Source organism: Rhincodon typus, chromosome 33 (genome assembly GCF_021869965.1).
Source record: "Rhincodon typus isolate 14 chromosome 33, sRhiTyp1.1, whole genome shotgun sequence".
NCBI classification, from domain to species: Eukaryota; Metazoa; Chordata; class Chondrichthyes; order Orectolobiformes; family Rhincodontidae; genus Rhincodon; species Rhincodon typus.
The window spans coordinates 34,273,711-34,293,017 of record NC_063364.1 but is presented as its reverse complement, the minus strand read 5'-3'; the positions used below and the strand labels follow the sequence as shown (position 1 = coordinate 34,293,017).

Genomic DNA, 19,307 nt, shown 5'->3' with positions numbered 1-19,307 from the left:
ACTTTGGTGTCATCTGCAAATTTACTAACCATACCTCCTACATTCACATCCAAATCATTTCATATAAATGACAAAAAGCAGTGGACCCAACACCGATCCTCTTGGCACACTGCTGGTCACAGGCGTCCAGTCTGAAAAACAACCCTCCTCCACCACCCTCTGTCTTCTACCTTCAAGCCAGTTCTTTATCCAGTTGGCTAGTTCTCCCTGTATTCCATGTGATCTAACCTTGCTAACCAGTCTACCATGAGGAACCTTGTTGAATGCCTTACTGAAGTCCATATAGATCACATCCACTGCTCTGCCCTCATCAATCCTCTTCATTACTTCTTCAAAAAACTCAATCAAGTTAGTGAGACATGATTTCCCACACACAAAGCCATGTTTACTATCCCTAATCAGTCCTGGCCTTTCCAAATACATGTAAATCCTGTTTCTCAGGATTCCATCTAACAATTTGCTCACCACCGATGTTAGGCGCACCAGTCTATAATCCCCTGGCTTTTCCTTATTGCCTTTCTTAAATAGTGGCACCACGTTAGGCAATCTCCAGTCTTTCAGCACCTCACCTGTGCCTATCGATGAAACAAATATCTCAGCAAGGGGCCCAGCAATCACTTCCCCAGCTTCCCACACAGTTCTGTGGTATACCTGATCAGGTCCCAAGGATTTACCCACCTTTAAGCATTTTAAGATGTCCAACACCACCATCTTTGTAATATGAGATAACAAGGTACAGAGCTGGATGAACACAGCAGGCCAAGCAGCATCAGGGGAGCAGGAAAGCTGACATTTCGGGTCTAGGCCCTTCTTCAGAAATGGGGGAGGGGAAGGGGATTCTGAAATAAATAGTTGGGGGGGAGGCAGATAGAAGATGGATAAAGGAGAAGATAGGTGGAGAGGAGACAGACAGGTCAAAGAGGCGGGGATGAAGCCAGTAAAGGTGAGTGTAGGTGGGGAGTCAGGGAGGGCATAGGTCAGTCCAGGAGGATGGCCAGGTCAAGGGGGCGGGATGAGGCTGGTAGGTAGGGGATGGGGGTGGGGCTTGAGGTGGGAGGAGGGGATAGGTGGGAGGAAGGACAGGTTAGGGAGGTGGGGACGAGCTGGGCTGGTTTTGGGATGCGGTCGGGGGAGGAGAGATTTTGAAGCTTGTGAAGTCCACATTGATACCATTGGGCTGCAGGGTTCCTAAGCGAAATATGAGGTGCTGTTCCTGCAACAGTCGGGTGGCATCATTGTGGCACTGCAGGAGGCCCAAGTTGGACATGTCGTCTAAGGAATGGGAGGGGAAGTTGAAATGGTTCGCAACTGGGAGGTGCAGTCGTTTGTCACGAACTGAGCGTAGGTGTTCCACAAAGTGGTCCCCAAGCTTCCGCTTGGTTTCCCTGATGTAGAGGAGGCCACATCAGGAACAACAGGTACAGTATACCACAATAGCAGATGTGCAGGTGAACATCTGTTTGATGTGGAAGATCTTCTAGGGCCCTGGGATCGGGGTGAGGGGGAAGGTGTAGGGGCAGGTGTAGCACTTCCTGCGGTTGCAGGGAAAAGTGCCGGGTGTGGTGGGGCTGGAGGGGAGTGTGGAGCAGACAAGGGAGTCACGGAGAGGGTGGTCCATCCGGAAAGCAGATAAGGGTGGGGAGGGAGAAATGTCTTTGGTAGTGGGGTTGGATTGCAGATGGCGGAAGTGTCGGAGGATGATGCATTGGATTCAGAGGTTGGTGGGGTCGTACGTGAGGACGAGGGGGATTCTGTTTCGGTTGTTATTGCGGGTAGGGGGTGTGAGGGATGAGTTGTGGGAAATGCGAGAGACATGGTCGAGGGGATTTTCGACCACTGTGGAGGGGAAGTTGCGGTCCTTGAAAAAGGAGGACATCTGGGATGTCCGGGAGTGGAATGCCTCATCTTGGGAGCAGATGCGGTGGAGGCGAAGGAATTGGGAATAGGGGATGGCATTTTTGCAGGAAGGTGGGTGGGAGAAGGTGTATTCTAGGTAGCTGTGGGAGTCAGTGGGCTTGAAAGGGATATCGGTTTCCAGTTGGTTGCCAGAGATGGAAACAGAGAGGTCCAGGAAGGAGAGAGAGGTATCGGAGATGGTCCAGGTGAACTTAAGGTTGGGGTGGAAGGTGTTAGTGAAGTGGATGAACTGTTCGAGCTTCTCGTGGGAGCACGAGGCGCTGCCGATACAGTCATTGATGGAACGGAGGAAGAGGTGGGGTTTAGGGCCAGTGTAGGTACAGAAGAGGGATTGTTCCACGTAACCTACAAAGAGGCAGGCATTGCTTGGGCCCATGCGGGTACCCATGGCTACCCCCTTTGTCTGTAGGAAGTGGGAGGAATTGAAAGAGAACTTGTTGAGGGTGAGGACCAGTTCGGCTAAGCGGATAAGGGTGTCAGTGGAGGGGGACTGGTCGGGCCTGCGGGATAGGAAGAAGCGGAGGGCCTTTAGGCCATCGGCAAGTGTATAGGGACTGGACGTCCATGGTAAAGATGAGGTGTTGGGGACCAGGGAATCGGAAGTTTTGGAGGAGGTGGAAGGCGTGGGTTGTGTCACGGATGTAGGTGGGGAGTTCCTGGACCAAGGGGGAGAAAATGGAGTCGAGATAATTCGAGATAAGTTTGGTGGGGCAGGAGCAGGCGGAGACAATGGGTCGACCAGGGCAGTCAGGTTTGTGGATTTTGGGAAAGAGATAGAAACGGGCGGTGCGGGTTTGGGGAATGATGAGCTTGGAGGCTGTGGGTGGGAGGTGGGTTGTTTTTCAAGATGTCCTTGTGACTGAATATTGATTTAAGTTAGGACTGTAAGTCCAACGTTAAAACTTTGCATAGATAATTACTGTTATATAATTTACAAACCAAATTTCTGTACTTGATAGAGTTAAGGGGTTCTGGTTGTTTGATGTGAACAAGAATACTATGTAAGGAGGAGTCAGGGGAGCTCAGGCCCTTGATTTGCACATCACAGAGATGTAGAAGCGTCAGAGGTCAGTGATGACCTTATAGAGGTTTATAAAATAATGAGGAGCAGGGATATGGTGAATAGCCAAGGTCTTTTTCCCAGGGTAGTGGAGCCCAAAACTGGAGGGCGTAGGTTTAAGGTGAGAGGGGAAAGTTTTAAAAGGACTCAAGGGGTAACTTTTTCACACAGCGGGTGATGTGTGTATGGAATGAGTTCCCAGAGGAAGTGGTGCAGGCTGGTGCAATTACAACATTTAAAAGGCATCTGGATTGGTATATGAATCAGAAGGGTTTGGAGAGATATGGGCCAAATGTTGGTAAAGGGGACTATGCCAGATTGGGATGCCTGGTTGGTGTGGACAATTTGGGACTGAAGGGTCTGTTTTTATGCTGTATGATTCTATGATTTTATGACTCTAAATATAAACACAAATTTCAGCAATTTGATTAGATTAATTATTGTCACATGTACTGAGATACAGTGAAAAGTATTGTTTTGTGTATTATCCACAAACTCACACCTTACATAAGTACATCAGGGTAATAGAATGTAGAATATGGTGTTACAGCTACAGTCTGATAACAGTGGGGAAGAAGCTGTTCTTGAATCTATGTTGTGAAGGTGCCGGTGTTGGACTGGGTTGGACAAGGTCAGAAATCACACGACATTAGGTTATAATCCAACAGGTTTATTAGAAAACACAAGCTGTCGGAGTGTAGCCCCTTGCCAGGTGAAGTGAGAAAGAAGCACACAGAACACAGAATTTATAAGTAAAAGATCAAAGTGTCACACAACTGATGAGAGAGAGAGGAGTGTGTGTGTTTCTGTGTGGAGAGAGAGTGTGTGTGTTTGTGTGTGGAGACAGACAGAGTGTGTGTGTGTGTGTGTGTGTGTGTGTGCGCGCGCGCGTGGAGAGAGTGTGTGTGTGTGCGCGTGGAGAGAGAGTGTGTGTGTCTGTGTGTGGAGAGAGAGAGCGTGTGTATGTGGAGAGAGATTGTGTGTGTGTGTGGAGAGAGAAAGAGTGTGTGTGTGTGGAGAGAGAGTGTGAGTGTGTGTGGAGAGAGAGTGAGTGTGTGTGTGTGTGGAGAGAGAGAGTGTGTGTGTGTGTGTGTGGAGAAAGTGTGTGTGTGTGGAGAGTGTGTGTGTGTGTGTTTGTGTGTGGAGAGAGAGAGAGTGTGTGTTTGTGTGTGGAGAGAGAGAGAGTGTGTGTTTGTGTGTGGAGAGAGAGTGTGTGTGTGTGTGTGTGTGTGTGTGTGTGGAGAGAGAGAGTGTGTGTGTGTGTGTGTAGAGAGAGTGTGTGTGTGTGTGGAGAGAGAGAGTGTGTGTTTGTGTGTGGAGAGAGAGCGTGTGTGTGTGTGTGTGTGTGTGTGGAGACAGAGAGTGTGTGTGTGTGTGGAGAGAGAGAGTGTGCGTGTGTGGAGGGAGAGTGCATGTGTGGAGAGAGAGTGCGTGTGTGGAGAGAGTGCGTGTTTGTGTGTGGAGAGAGAGAGTGCGTGTTTGTGTGTGGAGCGAGAGAGAGAGTGTGTGTGTGGAGAGCGAGACAGAGTGTGTGTGGAGAGAGAGAATGTGTTTGTGTGTGTGGAGAGAGAGTGTGTGTGTGTGTGTGTGGAGAGAGAGAGTGTGTGTGTATGTGTGTGTGAGAGAGAGAGTGTGTGTTTGTGTGTGGAGAGAGTGTGTGTTTGTGTGTGTGTGTGGAGAGAGAGAGAGTGTGTGTGTGTGTGTGTGTGTGTGTGTGTGTGTGTGGAGAGAGAGAGTGTGTGTGTGGAGAGAGAGAGAGTGTGTGTGTGTGTGTGTGTGTGTGTGTGTGTGTGTGTGTGGAGAGAGAAAGAGTGTGTGTGTGTGGGGGGAGAGAGAGAGAGAGTGTGTGTGTGCGTTGTGGGGTGGGGTGGAGGTTTGTTGGGGGAGGTGGAGACACTTCAGCAGTCAAGGACATTCAGCCTCAGAACTTTCGGTAAGTGTCCTCCAAGGTGGACTTTGGGATACACAACAACGCAGAGTCGCCGAATAGAGGCTGATAGCCAAGTTCGGTCCCCATGAGGACAACTTCAACCAGGATCTTAGGTTCATGTCGCACTGCAGGTGACCCCACCACACTGTATACACACACACACACATACACACACACACGAACAAATGAAAAAGTACAGCACAGGAACAGGCCTTTCGGCCCTGTGCCGACCATCATGCCCTAATTCATGTAAAAACAAACCTGCCATTTTTCGAACCGTATCCCTCCCTATTCATGTACCCGGCTAGGTGCCTCTTAATTGTCTTCAGTGTTACTGCTTCCACCACCTCCTCTGGTAGTGCTTTTCAGGCTGCTACCACTCTCTGTGTGAAAAACATCCCTCACACATCTCTCTTAAAATTTCCCCCTCTGACCTTGAACCTGTGCTCCCTTGTAATTGAAACTTCAACCCTGGGAAAAAACCTCTGACTACCCACCTTTTCGATGCCTCTCATAATTCTGTAGACCTCTGTCTCTCCACACACATACGCACACACTCTCTCTCCACGCAAACACTCTCTCTCCGCACACATACGCACACACTCTCTCTCCACGCAAACACTCTCTCCACACACATGCACACACTCTCTCTCCACGCACACACACGCGCGCGCACACACACACACACACACACAGAGACGAATCTATGGGGTGAAATTGTATTTTGTTCAAAAAGCATACAATTTATAGACAATCAGTCAATATGGTGTTTTATAAATTCCTACTTTGGAAATAAAACCAATCTGACTCCAAACCAAAACACTAACAGATTCTAAACAAGGCCTCTCACCTAACATGCATTGCCTGACCTAAAATGTCACCTCTTCCTTACACTGATAAAACCTTTAGTTCTCTCAGGGCAGTGACTTGAAAGGAATTTGGGAATTTACATATACATATTAATCAATTAAAACCTTCCAACTGATTAAAGATTTAACAGCATCTTAGGTTTGTTTAATACATCCTCATCAGTTGTGTGACTCTTTGATCTTATAAATTCTGTGTTCTGTGTGCTTCTTTCTCACTTCACCTAAGAGACTATGTTCCAAAAGCTGTGTTTTCAAATAAACCTGTTGGACTATAATCTGATGTCATGTGATTTCTTGAATGTAAGAAGTGTACTGATACAATGATAGTAATAGGGGATTTTAACAACCCAGATATTAATAAAGTGTGCAACATAAGGAGAGAGCAAAATTCTTAAGTTACATCCAGGAGGACTTTTCTTTAGCCAGTACATGGAAAACCCACAGGGGAGGGGCAGTCCTGGATCTAATATTTGGAGATGAGCCTGGACAGATGGATATGCATTTCTGTAAGAAAGCATTTTGGAGACAGTGACCAGAATTCAGTTAGACTTAGAATTGTTATGGGAAAAGGATATGGGTGGGCTGGGAATAAAGTTCTAAATTGGGAAAAGTCAAACTTTACTTGGATAAGATGATTTGATCAATGTGGATTGTGAGCAACTACTTGTAGTTAAAACTGTGTCAGAGCAGTGGCAGGTATTCAAGGAGGAAATAGCAAGAGTACAAGGCAAATCTGTTCCCATAAAGACAAAGGTGAGACCAAGACCGGAGAACTCTGGATGTCATGGAACATAACAGTTAGGATTAAGGAAGAAGCTTATTGCAGATATCGGGGATTCAATATGGCAGAGTCCCTAGAGGGGTATAAAAAGTGCAGGGGAATTTAAAAGTAAATTGGGAAAGCAAAGAAAGTTCATGAGAGGGCATTGGAAGGTAGAATAAAGGAAAATCCAACGGGATTTTCTAAATACATAAAAAGCAAGAGATATAAGAGCATAAAAAGCAATAACTAAGGAAAGAGTGTGATTCATTGGAGACTATTGAGGTAATCTGTGTGCAGACTCAGAAGGTGTGGATACAATCCTCAGTGAATACTTTACATTGAAGGAAAAGGATGAGCTGGCATAGGTATTAGCATAGAGGACTGTGAAGTATTAGAATAAACTAATATATTGTGAGAGAGACAGAAGGTGCTAGAGAGTTTAGCAGCTTTAAAAATGGATACATTTGCAACCCTGGCTGAGATACATCCATGGCTGTTGAGGAAGGCAAGGGTGTTTATAGTCAGGGGCCCTGGGCAGTATCCTCTCTAATCCCTGAAAGTAGCAGGGCAGACAGATACGGTGATTAAAAAGGAATTTGGGATATTTTGCTTTATTGGCTGAGGTATAGAATACCAGGTTGCATGTAATTGCATTAGAGAGTATGCGAAGGAGATTAGTGAGAATATGATCTGGACTGGAGGGTTTGAGGGATGAGAACGGACTGGATAGACACAGAAAGAGAGGATACAACTGATCAGAGAGAAGCTCTAGGAATGCTGTCAAGGCGATTTTTTTTTCTCCCATTCTCCTGTCCTACTGCATGGTGAGGTAAGGACAGAGGGTTTCATGCATTGCCATGTTCTGGGATCAGGTTCTCAGTCAGAGCTTCTTGTTCCTTTGAATGATCCTTTCTCTGTGACCTGGCTGTCACTTGGCATCCAGAAAAGGTGGTGATGAGCTAATTTCTTGAACTGGTGCAGTCCTTGTGGTGTAGATTCACAATGCCATTGGGGAGGGATTTGCAGAATTTTGACCCAGTGACACTGAAGGAATGGTTATATATTTCCTAGTCAGGATAGTGAGTGGCTTGGAGGGAACCATCCAGGGAGTGGTGTTCGCATGTATCTGCTGCTCTTGTACTTGTAGATGGTAGAGGCTGTGAGTTTGGTCCAGTTGAATGATCCTTGGTTAGTTGCAAATGTGCATGTTGTACATAGTATGCATGTCTGCTACTGAGCATCAGTGGTGGAGGGAGAGAATGTTGAAGGTGGTGGATGGGCTTCCAAACAAACAGCTTGAAAAGATTTGGGGGATAAGCTGATGAGCTGAGATGAAGCTAAATGTGAGGTATCCGTTTTGGTAGGAGAAACAGGAAAGCAGGTTATTATCTGAATGGTGATAGATTGGGAAAGGGGCAGGTGCAACAAGACCTGGGTGTCCTTGTACGCCAGTCACTGAAAGTAGGCATTCGGGGCAGCAGGTGGTGAGGACGGCAAATGGGTAAGTTGACCTTTGTGAAAGGATTTGAGTACATGAGAAGAATGCCTTGCTGCAACTGAATAGTGCCTTGGCAAGACCAAACCTGGAGTATTATGTGGAATTTTGATGTTCTTGCTACAGAGGGAGTGTGGTGAAGGTTTACCAGATTAATTTCTGGCATGGCAAAACTGACATATGAGGAAAGACTAGATCAGTTAGGACTATTTTCACTGGAGTTCAGAAGAATGAGGGAGGATCTCATAGAAACTTAGAATTTTCTAACAGGACTAGAACTAACCACAGGAAGGATGTTCCTGGTGACTGGGGAGTCTAGAACTAGGGGTCACGTTATAAGGATATAGTGGGGAAACCATTTTGGACTGAGATGAGGAGAAATGTCTTCATCCAGAGAGCGTGAGCCTGTAAAATTCTCTGTCACAGAAAGCAGTTGAGGCCAAAATATTGAACGTTTTCAAAGGAGTCAGATATAGTTCTTATGGCAAAAGGGTTCAAAGGGTATGGGGAGAAAGCAGGAACAGGGGACTGAGTCGGATGATCAGTCATGATCATATTGAATAGCACAGAAATCTCTAGGGGCTGAATGGCCTACTCCTGCTCCTATTTTGTACATTTCTAAGTTTAAAGAAGGTTTGAATGAAACAGATGTGGAGCATAAACCCATTACAGCTCAGTTGGACCAAACGTATTTTAAATTCTGCATCCTGTTTTTGTCAGGCTCAAAGTTTAAGGACTGCATCTGTTCCTGAATTTCTCCCTCTAACTTCTTTCTGAACCAATTTAGGAATCCAGCCATGAAACCCCATCTTCTCCACAAGCATCAAGTGTGAATGGAACTGACGATGAGAAAGCAACTCGTCCTCCTCCGATTGAAAGCCTCCTGAAGAATGACAATGACCGGATCAAATTAGTCTCAACTCAAGGGTGAGATGAATCGCTCCATAAAACAGGAGAGTGAACGACAGGGGATCAGTCAGGCCTGCACATGCCTGCAGCACGGGGTGCTATAAGAGGCTTTGCACAGTAATTACACACACAGGTACTGCTGGGCTGAGACTGTGCTGGTGGAGATTACATGATCTACTCTTTGTAGATCTTTGATCCTCTGCTTCATTCTGGGAATCCCATTCAGTGATTTGTTCCCATTCTGATCTCATAAAGACTTCTTGCTGATTTCTCCCTGATTATTGTGGAAGGGCCTCAATAATCAATCCTCAAGTACATTTGTGACAATCATCGAGAAACTCATTGTAAGTTTTTACCATCACCTTATTACTCCCAACAATAATCTCCCAATAAACTCTCTGGCCTTGTGAAAAACAAAAAAAAAACTAGTGCAGGTGCTGGAAATCTGACATAAAAACAGAAATTGCTGACAATACTCAGCAGGTCTGGCAGCATCTGTGGAGAGAAGCAGAGTTTAATGTTTCAGGTCAATGACCTTTCAACAGGTTCAGACTTTGCTATTTATTTCCTTTTAAATCAAGCAGCTGTTTCTTCCTGGAACTTGTGTATAAACGTCCTTTGAATCACCCACATATTGCTGAGAATTTCAGAAATATTCTAACCCTTAACCTGCTTGAGTAGAAATAGAACATAGAACAGTACAGGCCCTTCGGCCCACGATGTTGTGCCGAACTTTTACCCTAATCCTAAGGTCTATCTAACCTCCACCCCTACCTTATACTATCATCCATATGCCTATCTAATAGCCGCTTAAATGCCCCTAATGAGGCCGACTCCACTACCCTCTCCGGCAATGCATTCCACGCCCCGACCACTCTCTGAGTAAAGAACCTACCTCTGATGTCTCCCCTATATCTACCTCCACTCACTTTAAAACTATGCCCCCTTGTAATAGCTACCTCCACCCTAGGAAAAAGTCTCTGGCTGTCCACTCTATCTATACCTCTGATCATTTTGTACACATCTATCAAGTCACCTCTCATCCTTCGTTGTTCTAAAGAGAAAAGCCCCAGCTCTCTCAACCTTTCCTCGTAAGACCTTCCCTCCAGGCAACATCCTGGTAAATCTCCTCTGCACCTTTTCCAATGCTTCCACATCTTTCTTGTAATGAGAAGACCAGACACAATACTCCAGATGTGGCCGAACCAGGGTTTTGTACCGCTAGAGCATAACTTCACGGCTCTTGAACTCAATCCCTCTATTAATGAAAGCTAACACACCATACGCCTTCCTAACAAATCTATCCACCTGGGTGGCAGCCTTCAGGGAACTGTGGACATGAACCGTAAGATCCGTCTGCTCCTCCACACTGCCAAGAATCTTTCCCTTAACCCTGTATTCTGCTTTCAAGTTTGTCCTTCCAAAATGAATCACCTCACACTTTTCAGGGTTAAACTCCATCTGCCCAGCTCTGCATCAATGTCCCTTAGTAACCTAGAACAGCCCTCTGCACTATCCACCTTTCCACCTTCGTATCGTCCGCGAACTTACTAATCCACCCTTCCACTCCTACATCCAAATCATTTACAAGAATCACAAATAGAAGAGGACCCAGAACTGATCCTTGTGGTACACCACTCGTAACTGAGCACCATGTTGAATATTTTCCATCCACTACCACCCTTTGTCTTCTAAGGGTCAGCCAATTCTGAATCCAATCTGCCACATTTCCCCCTATCTCATGCTTCCTTACTTTCTGCATGAGCCTACAATGGGGAACCTTATCAAACGCCTTACTTAAATCCATGTATATCATATCCACTGCTCTACCTTCAGCCACATATTTGATCACCTCTTCGAAGAATTCAATAAGGCTTGTGAGGCATGATCTACCCCTCACAAATCCATGCTGACTATCACAAATCAAACTGTGCCTTTCCAAGTGATCATAAATCCTATCTCTCAGAGCCCTTTCCAATAATTTGCCCACCACTGAAGTAAAACTAACTGGCCTGTAATTTCCGGGATTATCCCTAGTCCCTTTCTTGAACAAGGAAAGTTGGAACACTCTCTGTCGCCTGCTCCATTTTCCCGTCCCATCTACACTTGTCTTATCATAGGCCACTCTGGATTCAGATCCAATCAGACATTGAAGATCAAACACTTTAAGTTCAATAGCACCCAAACATTTTCATGAATATGTCAGACTTCAGTGACTCGAAGCCCCTTGAATCTCTGTACTGAGTGTTTGGCTGTTGTGAATCTGCCTCCATGTTAATTATCCAACCTGTCCATCGTAGTGACCAGGCCCTGAGTGGTCTCTCTCGAGCATCAGAGCTCCTCTGCTGCCTAGACTGTGCCCTAGGTCCGAGGAGAGAGCGCGATGTGGACAGCTGTAGACCTGATCCTTTGATAATCTAATTGAGGATCCACTGGCCTTATTACACAGAGGGAATCGTTACAGATAAAGTGAATGCAGCTTGTACACAGTTTGCTGTGTCATACTGGGTCGGGTCCGCTAGGAACTTAGTTTGGAAACAAGAGGAATGAGGCTATGGGTGACAATGGCTGACGTTTAAAGCCTGGCTTGCTTTTCCTGTTGTTTTCATTCAGATCTGAATCTTTAGGGTGCTATAACAGATACTGAGAGTGCAGAAAGTGAGATTGAAGGGATGAAATTGTGACATGTTTTTCTCCATTTAGACCTGCTGCTGCCAAGAAATGGGAGCAGGAACTCCAAACCTTGGGAGAGAACAACGCTCGACTCAGTATTGCATTGCAGGAATCAACAAATAATGTAGAACACTGGAAGAAACAACTGTTGGCGTGTAAGGAAGAAGGAGAGCAGCTCCGGCAGAAGGTTAGTAATCGTGCTTTTGCTGATGATGGGGATAGAGATGGGTTGGAGATTCTCAGTTCTCTTCCTGTTCAGCAAAGTCTCCCTTCTAATCTATCAGTTTCACTGGCTGAGCCACTAAGGGAATTAAAAATTCATTTCCACGCTGTGTACTAGAGTAGAGGGGTGGGGGGGGGGGGGGGGGGGGGTGCATGGCCTTGCAATCCTGCTCAAAGCGAATAAAGACTAGATCTGAACCAGCTAAAGGAGCTTTCCTTCCTGTCAGCACTTGGTCTGAAACAACAGATCAAGAATTTCACTTGGTCAAAACTGGAAAAGTTCTGCTCTTTGTGGCTGATTCTGCAGAACCAGATGTTTCATGGCCCTCAGTCAGAGCACCGTTTGGAAATCCCTGTTTCTCCCACTTACAGGGGGGGAGTCAGCAATACCACTGAGCCCAGACCGAAGGTGAAAGATCCCCTCAGAGACCCACTAGGTCTTCGGGGGAAATCCATTTTCAGATATGATGATATTTTGTCACATCGAAGGGTTGTTGGGCTAAATGGAGGAAGAGTGGAGAACTCTCTGCAGTTTTGAATTGTTCTCAGAGAAAAATGAACAAAACCTTCTGGAGGTTTAAGCTGGGATCACAGTGGCCAAGCTACATGGGGAGTTTCCCAATCAAGTCTGTAAATGGAGCCATAAGAAACACCCACAGCTGCCAGTCATACTGTTCCAGAACATTCTGCAACTAGTTTTAGTGCTAAGCCTGAAGGAAACGGAGCAGGTGGTGAAGAGAGAACATGAAATGCTTTCCTTTACTCACCAAGGTATAGAATGTAAGAACAGGGAGATTCTGCTGGATCACGTAGAAGTCATCAGTTAAGCCACAACCTGAGCACTGGATGAAGTTATGGTCATCTCATTATTGAAAGGATGTAATTGCATTAGAGAAGGGACAAAGGAGATTTATAAGAATTTTGCCTGGATTAGAATGCTGTTGCTATCAGGAAAGCTTTGATAGACTAGGCTTATTCCCATTGAAACAGAAGGGGCAGAGTGGGGATTTGACTGAGGTGTAGGAAATTTAAGGTGCCTGGGTAGAGAGGATGGGAAAGACCTGTTTAGCTTCTCAAAGAAATTAGTGACTGGGAGGGCATAGATTTCAAGTGATTTGGTAGAAGGATTGGAGGGGAGATGGGGAAAATCTTTTTTCTTCAAAGGCTATTATAGTGTCTGGATTCACTGCCTGATAGGCATAAACCCCCAACTTATTTCAAAGTTGCCTGGATGTCAAACTCAGGTGCTATAACCTGCAGGGTTACAGACCAAATACTGGAAAGTGGGACTAGCCTGGGTGGCTCATCATTTGGCTGGTACAGATGTTAGGGACAGAATGCCATTTTCAGTTTCCAAACATTCGAAAAATCCAAAGAGGATGAATGTGCAGGGATGTGGGCAGGGCTGGGGCAGTATGTGAATTGCTCCAAAGGAGGGCCAACATGGACATGATGGGTTGATTGGCCTCCTATGCTGTAATAATTCGATAATTCTATCTGATGGTGAAGTTGATGTTCAGATGTAGTGAGGTTGGAAGGGGGCAGCTGGCAGTAATTACCCTTCAGGGAACTCAGTCCAAATTCCTGCCATATATCAATTCCCAACTTCAACTGGGGCTTTCCCGGAAGTTTTATCACATGATCGTCCCCGCCCCAAGCCCCTCTTCTGTCATTGGTCAGTTGACGCATGAGCAGACTCTTCCTCAGTTGATTCTGCCTGTCAGTCAAACAGCTTGCATCCCAGTCCCTCTGTGTTTGTCTCTCCACACTTACAGCCTGACCTGCTGAGTGTTTCCAGCATTTTCTCTTTCTTATTTCACATTTTCAGCATCTGCTTTATTTTGCTTTTGTCCTAAAATTTTATAGATGATAAAAGAGCTTATTGGGCAACATGGTGGCTCAGTGGTTAGCTCTGCTGCCTCACAGTGCCAGAGACATGGGTGCAATTTTCACCCGTGAGCAACTGCCTGTGTGGAGTTTGCACATTCTCCCTGTGTCTGCATGGGTTTCCTCCGGGTGCTGCAGTTTCCTCCCACAGTCCAAAGGCATGCAGCTTAGGTGGATTGGCCATGGGAAATTGCCCATAGTGTTCAGGGATGTGCAGGATAAGTGGATTAGTCATGGGAAATCCAGGGTTATGGGGATAAGGTTAAGGTGGTGGATCTGAGTGGGAGGCTCTTTGGAGGGTCAGGGTGGGCTCAATGGGTCGAATGCCCTCATTCCGTATTGAAGGAATTCTATGATTAACCAAAACATATACTTCTGTTAATGTTCCAGTGATTTGTTTAGGGTGAGGGTCTGTACCCAGTGAGCAAATCTTTAATTCCTTCACAACTAACATATCTCTCAATTGTTAGACTGCAGTGACTGCCATTTGATATTTGAGGATCCAGGTCAACTCAATAATTCTTCTAATGCACATTGGGTGAGATTTTAACTCATTGAAAATCCATCCCTTCCCACAGAGTTAAAATTAGGCCCAATGTGAAATACTTTTAAAAAAGTGACTGAGAGGAATTAGGAAGGTGATTTCCTCCTTTGTGATGTTTCCATCTCAAACCCTCAGATGATGGAGCTTGAGGCTCAGTGTGCTGACTTCAATCTGGAGAAAGAGAGGAACACACGACTGACTCGAACTGTGAAACAGCTAGAGACTGACATTCATGAAAAGGAGCAGGTTTGTGGTTTCAATCTCTTAACAGGGAAAGCTGTTTATGTGGGAGCATTTCACTTTGCCATCACCCCAGTGCCCAGGCCAGGACTAAACTTTGCTGGTTCCAGTAGCTGATCCTTATGATGGTGAGAGAATCCGTACAGGGTCTGTCTGTGAACACCCCTATAAAGGGCAGGAGCTGAAAGGTGTGAGATGTAGGAGCTGGTGCTAAAGTCAGTTAAGATGTGGTAGATAAGTTTCTGGTCTGTCACCTCTTAAACTGGCCCAGCACTGACAGACTGAACACTCTCTCACATGGTTGGAGGCTCTCAGTCTCACCCAATGGTGTTGGACCCGCAGCACAATGTGACTGCGCTGAGTGGGTGCTGTCCCCAGGTTGAAAGATGGGGCTGTCTAGCATTGTGCTGGCAGCTAACTGCCCCACATGGGAGGGAGAGTGTGTTGGGTGCTGTGTGAACATATAGAGAGCCAGGCATCTGTTTCCCCAGAATGAACTGTGGGGTGGTATTTCTGCCTGGGGAAGAGGGGGGTGGGGCGGGGTGTGGGGGTTGCTGTTTGGAGCAGCCATGAAAACAACAGACAGAATGGAATAAATTAATCTGCTGCAGATTATTGAGGGAAAATACTTTGTGCATTTCACGGAGGGGTATTCTAGGAATCAAAACTGTATTGAGTTTAATTTAAAGAATCTGCTTACACCCCACCAGCTTCCCGGCTCCAGTGTAATGTCACCACCAAACACATCTTCCCATCCACTCCCATCATTCCAATGGTTTTTGTCCCTCCACCAGCCCTGATCCACTTTTCAATGCAGTTCCAATATCTTGACTGTACCTTCCATTTTATTTCCTCCGTTACTATTGTCCACAGCCTCAAATACTCTGTTCAGATTAAACAGCAATTTAATGATGTTTCTTTCACTTAAGAAGCATGTGCTGACTCCTCAAAAAGCAGTCTCCTCTGCAAATGGGGAGACCGAGGGGAAACTCAGGTCCTGGTGCAATGCACCTTACCTTGGTGCAGCTGAGTGCCAGCGTGGAGCGGGACAGGTGTTGGACTGGGGACCTGGTACGGTGATCAGACCACATGCTGAGCTGCTGCTGTTTGAACTTCTTTACCAGACATGTCAATCCTTTATAATTCTGTAATAATTATCTTATTTCTAACTTAGTTTTTAGACAGCGTAAGTAATGCTATTTTTCCTTTTATTCCTGTTTTGTATCCAAGATTTGTATCTAGGTACTTGTACCTAAGATGGCACCATTAAAGGCAGCCATTGTAAAAACTTTTCACTGTACTCCTGTACTTCTGTACTGGAGTACACACGACAATAAAGGATATTCTATTCTATTCTAAATGTAGGATGGGTGATCGTTTATCAGGACTCCTCCATGCAGGAGATTGTGTTTTAGATCAACTGTTATTTTAATTAGCCCAGATTTACCCTAATGAAGCTCAGCAGCATCTTAAAAAAAATAGTTCCTCATCTTTAGATTAGACCTGCTACAGCCTTCTAGATTCAACACTCGGTTCAATTATTTCACATCATAACCATTGCTCCCATTTGTTCAGAAAACAGGTGTTTGTTCTGTCTTTGTCATTTTCTGCTTCTCGAGACTCACCATGTTTCTTTCTTATTGCCCTCTTTCACGGTGCACCATCAGTCCTCTTGGCATTTAATTGCTGCTACCTTTCACTCAACCACACAACATTTCTTCTGTCCTTTCCATCCCCCATGCCCCTCTTTATCAAACACTTGCATAAATTTTGAATTCTAATGAAAGATCACAGACTGGAAATATTAACTGTTTCTCTTTCCACAGGTGCTGACTGACCTGCTAGACATTACTGCACTGTTTTTATTTCAGACGAAGAAGAACGTTATGATGATTGGCTAAGACTTGATGTTTGATGGTTACTGATCTCAGAGTAATAGTTCCATCAGTTTATATTCTGGAAGTTTCCATGCAACCCAGGAGCATGTGATTACTGTGATGCTAAGTTGTTTGTGGAAAAGTATTTCTGTTTTTGTTTTCCCCACAGGAGTTGGAGAGGCTGAGGGAGGAGGCTCAGGTCATTCCCCAGCTCCTGGCAGAGTGTGAAGCTTTGAGGGAACGTCTCCAGGTAGAGTGCGTGTGTTTAGTGGCGGGTGGGCAGTGTCCTGAGGCCAATATTTATTCCTCAGACAACATCAAAACAAGCTGCTGTCTGTGGGATCTTGCTGTGTGTATCAATTGACTGATGTTTTCCTACAACAGATATTGCATTTTGAAAGTTATGTATTGCTGGGAAGCTTATGAAACTTTCTATAGTAGTACAAACCCTTTCCATTTTTCTCACAGCCACAGGCAGCAACAGCTACAATTCTGTAACAAGCAGCATGATTATCACACTGCTCACACTCTGTCTCTGTCTGTCTCTGTCGCTTTCTCTCTCTCTCTGTGTCTATCTTTCTTCCCTGCTGTGGTTCGAACTGTATGTTAAAACTGAGCTTTTTTTAAAATGCCCCTTACTTGGAGTGGGTTTACATTTTTCCAGTGTCAATGTTGGCTCCTGATGGATGGTACTCTGTGGGTTATGGGGTGCCCGAGGTAATAATGATCACAATTAATAAACAACAAGCTGACCTAGAAAGTAAACACATCCTGGAGGTAAATTTGTTTTGAATTCTTCTGTGATTAAACTCAAAGCTTTTGTTGGTTTTATCGTGACTGTGTTCCCAGATCTTTCTCACAGTCAGACCTGTCGCCAGAGAAACGTAATATTCAGGATGTCCTGCGTCCCTGCCCCAGACACTGCCGTAGATAGACGCTGTATCCCTCCACAATGTTATGGTGGTGTAATGGGAATGTCACTGGTTTAGTACCTACAGCCCCAAGCTAATGCTTTGGGGATGTGATGCTGAAGTTTGAATTCATTGAAATATCTGGAACGATGACCATGTAACAATGATAAATTGTCATAAAACTCTGGCTGGTTAACTGATGCCCTTTATCTTAGGAAAGGAACTCTATCCTTTGACTCACAGCAATGTCATTTCTGAAATGGCCAAGCAAAACCACTCAGTTCAAGAGTACGATCCTGGCAGCGTCTCTTACTCTCTTGTCCTCTCTCTGGTTTCAGACTGCAGAGAGTACAAACAAGGAGCTGGAAAACAAAGCAAACTCATTAAAGACAAATATTGAAGAAAGTCAGCAGAAACAGAGTGATCTGAAGAAAGAGTTGACAACATTTCTGGAAGTTCTGGATGGAAAAATTGATGAGCTTCATGGATTCCGACAAGGCCTGGCCAAATTGGGGATGGACAATTGAGGATGGGGCGGGGTTTGGGGGGTGACAACAGAGAGTGACATCTGTAACATCGAGAAGCGGGTAAGGTTGGGGATGGGAGGGGCTTGATTGGGTCATGAGGGCAGGGGCTGGAGGTTTATGGGGGATTCAAAGGTGGAGATTTGGGGATGGACAGAGTGACTAGTGTCCTTGACCTGACCCCTGACCCATGAGCTAAAAATACCTTTAACCTGGTTAAAGCTGGAGAGGGAGATGAATCTGCAGCAAATTCAGGTGAGGCTGCTTTAAGCACAAATTTCCATTATTTCAGCCTAATACAAATGATCGCATCAATAACTGAATGCTAAGTGTCTGTGTGCAAGAAAAGCAAGTAATTGATGTGGGAATGAATTCCTTGCTAACTCAATCCGCACATATTCCTGGAAATTTGGTCATGTGATCACCTGGCCAAACCCTCTTTTGACACCTTGCTCACCTTTTATAAATAATTAACCAGATCTGTTAAGAAAATGACAAAAATACAATTTTATGAGCTCTCTCCTGAGTTTCTGCACACTTGGAAAATGTACCTTTGATTCCTAGAGATTTCTGTCCTGAACCATCAACTAGGCCAAGTGGGCATAAGGGTTTGGAATTTGAAGTGTATCGTTTGTGTGATCAGTTTTGAGCAGAAACTTTCATTTTCTGATTGTACAAATGATGCTGAAAGCACAACTTGAGAGTATTTGGAGAGTTCTGGAGAACAGAAAAACAGGCTGCGGATTTGAGTGTGTTTTTAATGTTTGTTTCTTATTGACAGGAATAAATGTTGACATTATATTTTACAAGTCTGTTTAGTTCGGGTTTCATCATGCAGTGTGTGTATATACATAGTGTTGGTGCATTTGGGACTGGGCTGAGAAACTTGGAAGGTGGATTGTTCTTGTGCTGAGTCCTGCCTTTAATTGGTTAAATGCTTTATTTAAAAAGCTTTTCAATAGGCTAAGTATAGTGGTTGGACCATTCTTGATTCTTTACCAGCAAGCAGTGGGAGGCTGCTGAGGAAGCTCAGTTCTAATCCAGGATTGTGTAGGTGCTGATTCCCTGCGGTGATTCAGTGCATAACTGATTCACTCAACACTCCTCCAGTAACAAACAGGTGATTCCAGAAAAGGCTGAATATTAATTCCTGTTTCAGCCTCTTATCACAGAAAACCAGAAAATCAACTGAGGTGTAAACAAAATGCTACACTTTGATAAGTGCAGACATCCTCAAGACTGGGACTGGAGGAGGAGACAGAGATAGGGAGGGGGTGTCGGGGCTGGAGGAGGCGACAGAGATAGGGAGGGGGTGCAGGGGCTGGAGGGGGCGAAAGGGATAGGGAGGGGGTGCAGGGGCTGGAGGGGGCGAAAGGGATAGGGAGGGGGTGCAGGGGCTGGAGGAGGCGAAAGAGATAGGGAGAGGGTGCAGGGGCTGGAGGGGGCGAAAGAGATAGGGAGAGGGTGCAGGGGCTGGAGGGGGCAA

The 19,307-nt window shown here is 45.4% G+C and overlaps 1 protein-coding gene across 4 annotated transcripts in view; it reads left to right on the top strand.

Annotated features, from left to right (window-relative positions):
- Positions 1 to 18,627, top strand: part of homer2 (homer scaffold protein 2) — a 59,440-nt gene extending 40,813 nt beyond the window's left edge. For all 4 annotated transcript variants that reach the window (XM_048615838.1, XM_048615839.1, XM_048615837.1 and 1 more), the window contains exons 5-9: positions 8,822 to 8,961; positions 11,647 to 11,803; positions 14,405 to 14,515; positions 16,556 to 16,636; positions 17,636 to 18,627. In XM_048615838.1, coding sequence (XP_048471795.1) covers positions 8,822 to 8,961; positions 11,647 to 11,803; positions 14,405 to 14,515; positions 16,556 to 16,636; positions 17,636 to 17,824 — 678 coding nt within the window. In that variant the 3' untranslated portion in view covers positions 17,825 to 18,627. The remainder of the gene's footprint in view (positions 1 to 8,821; positions 8,962 to 11,646; positions 11,804 to 14,404; positions 14,516 to 16,555; positions 16,637 to 17,635) is intronic.
- Positions 18,628 to 19,307: the final 680 nt, after the last annotated feature.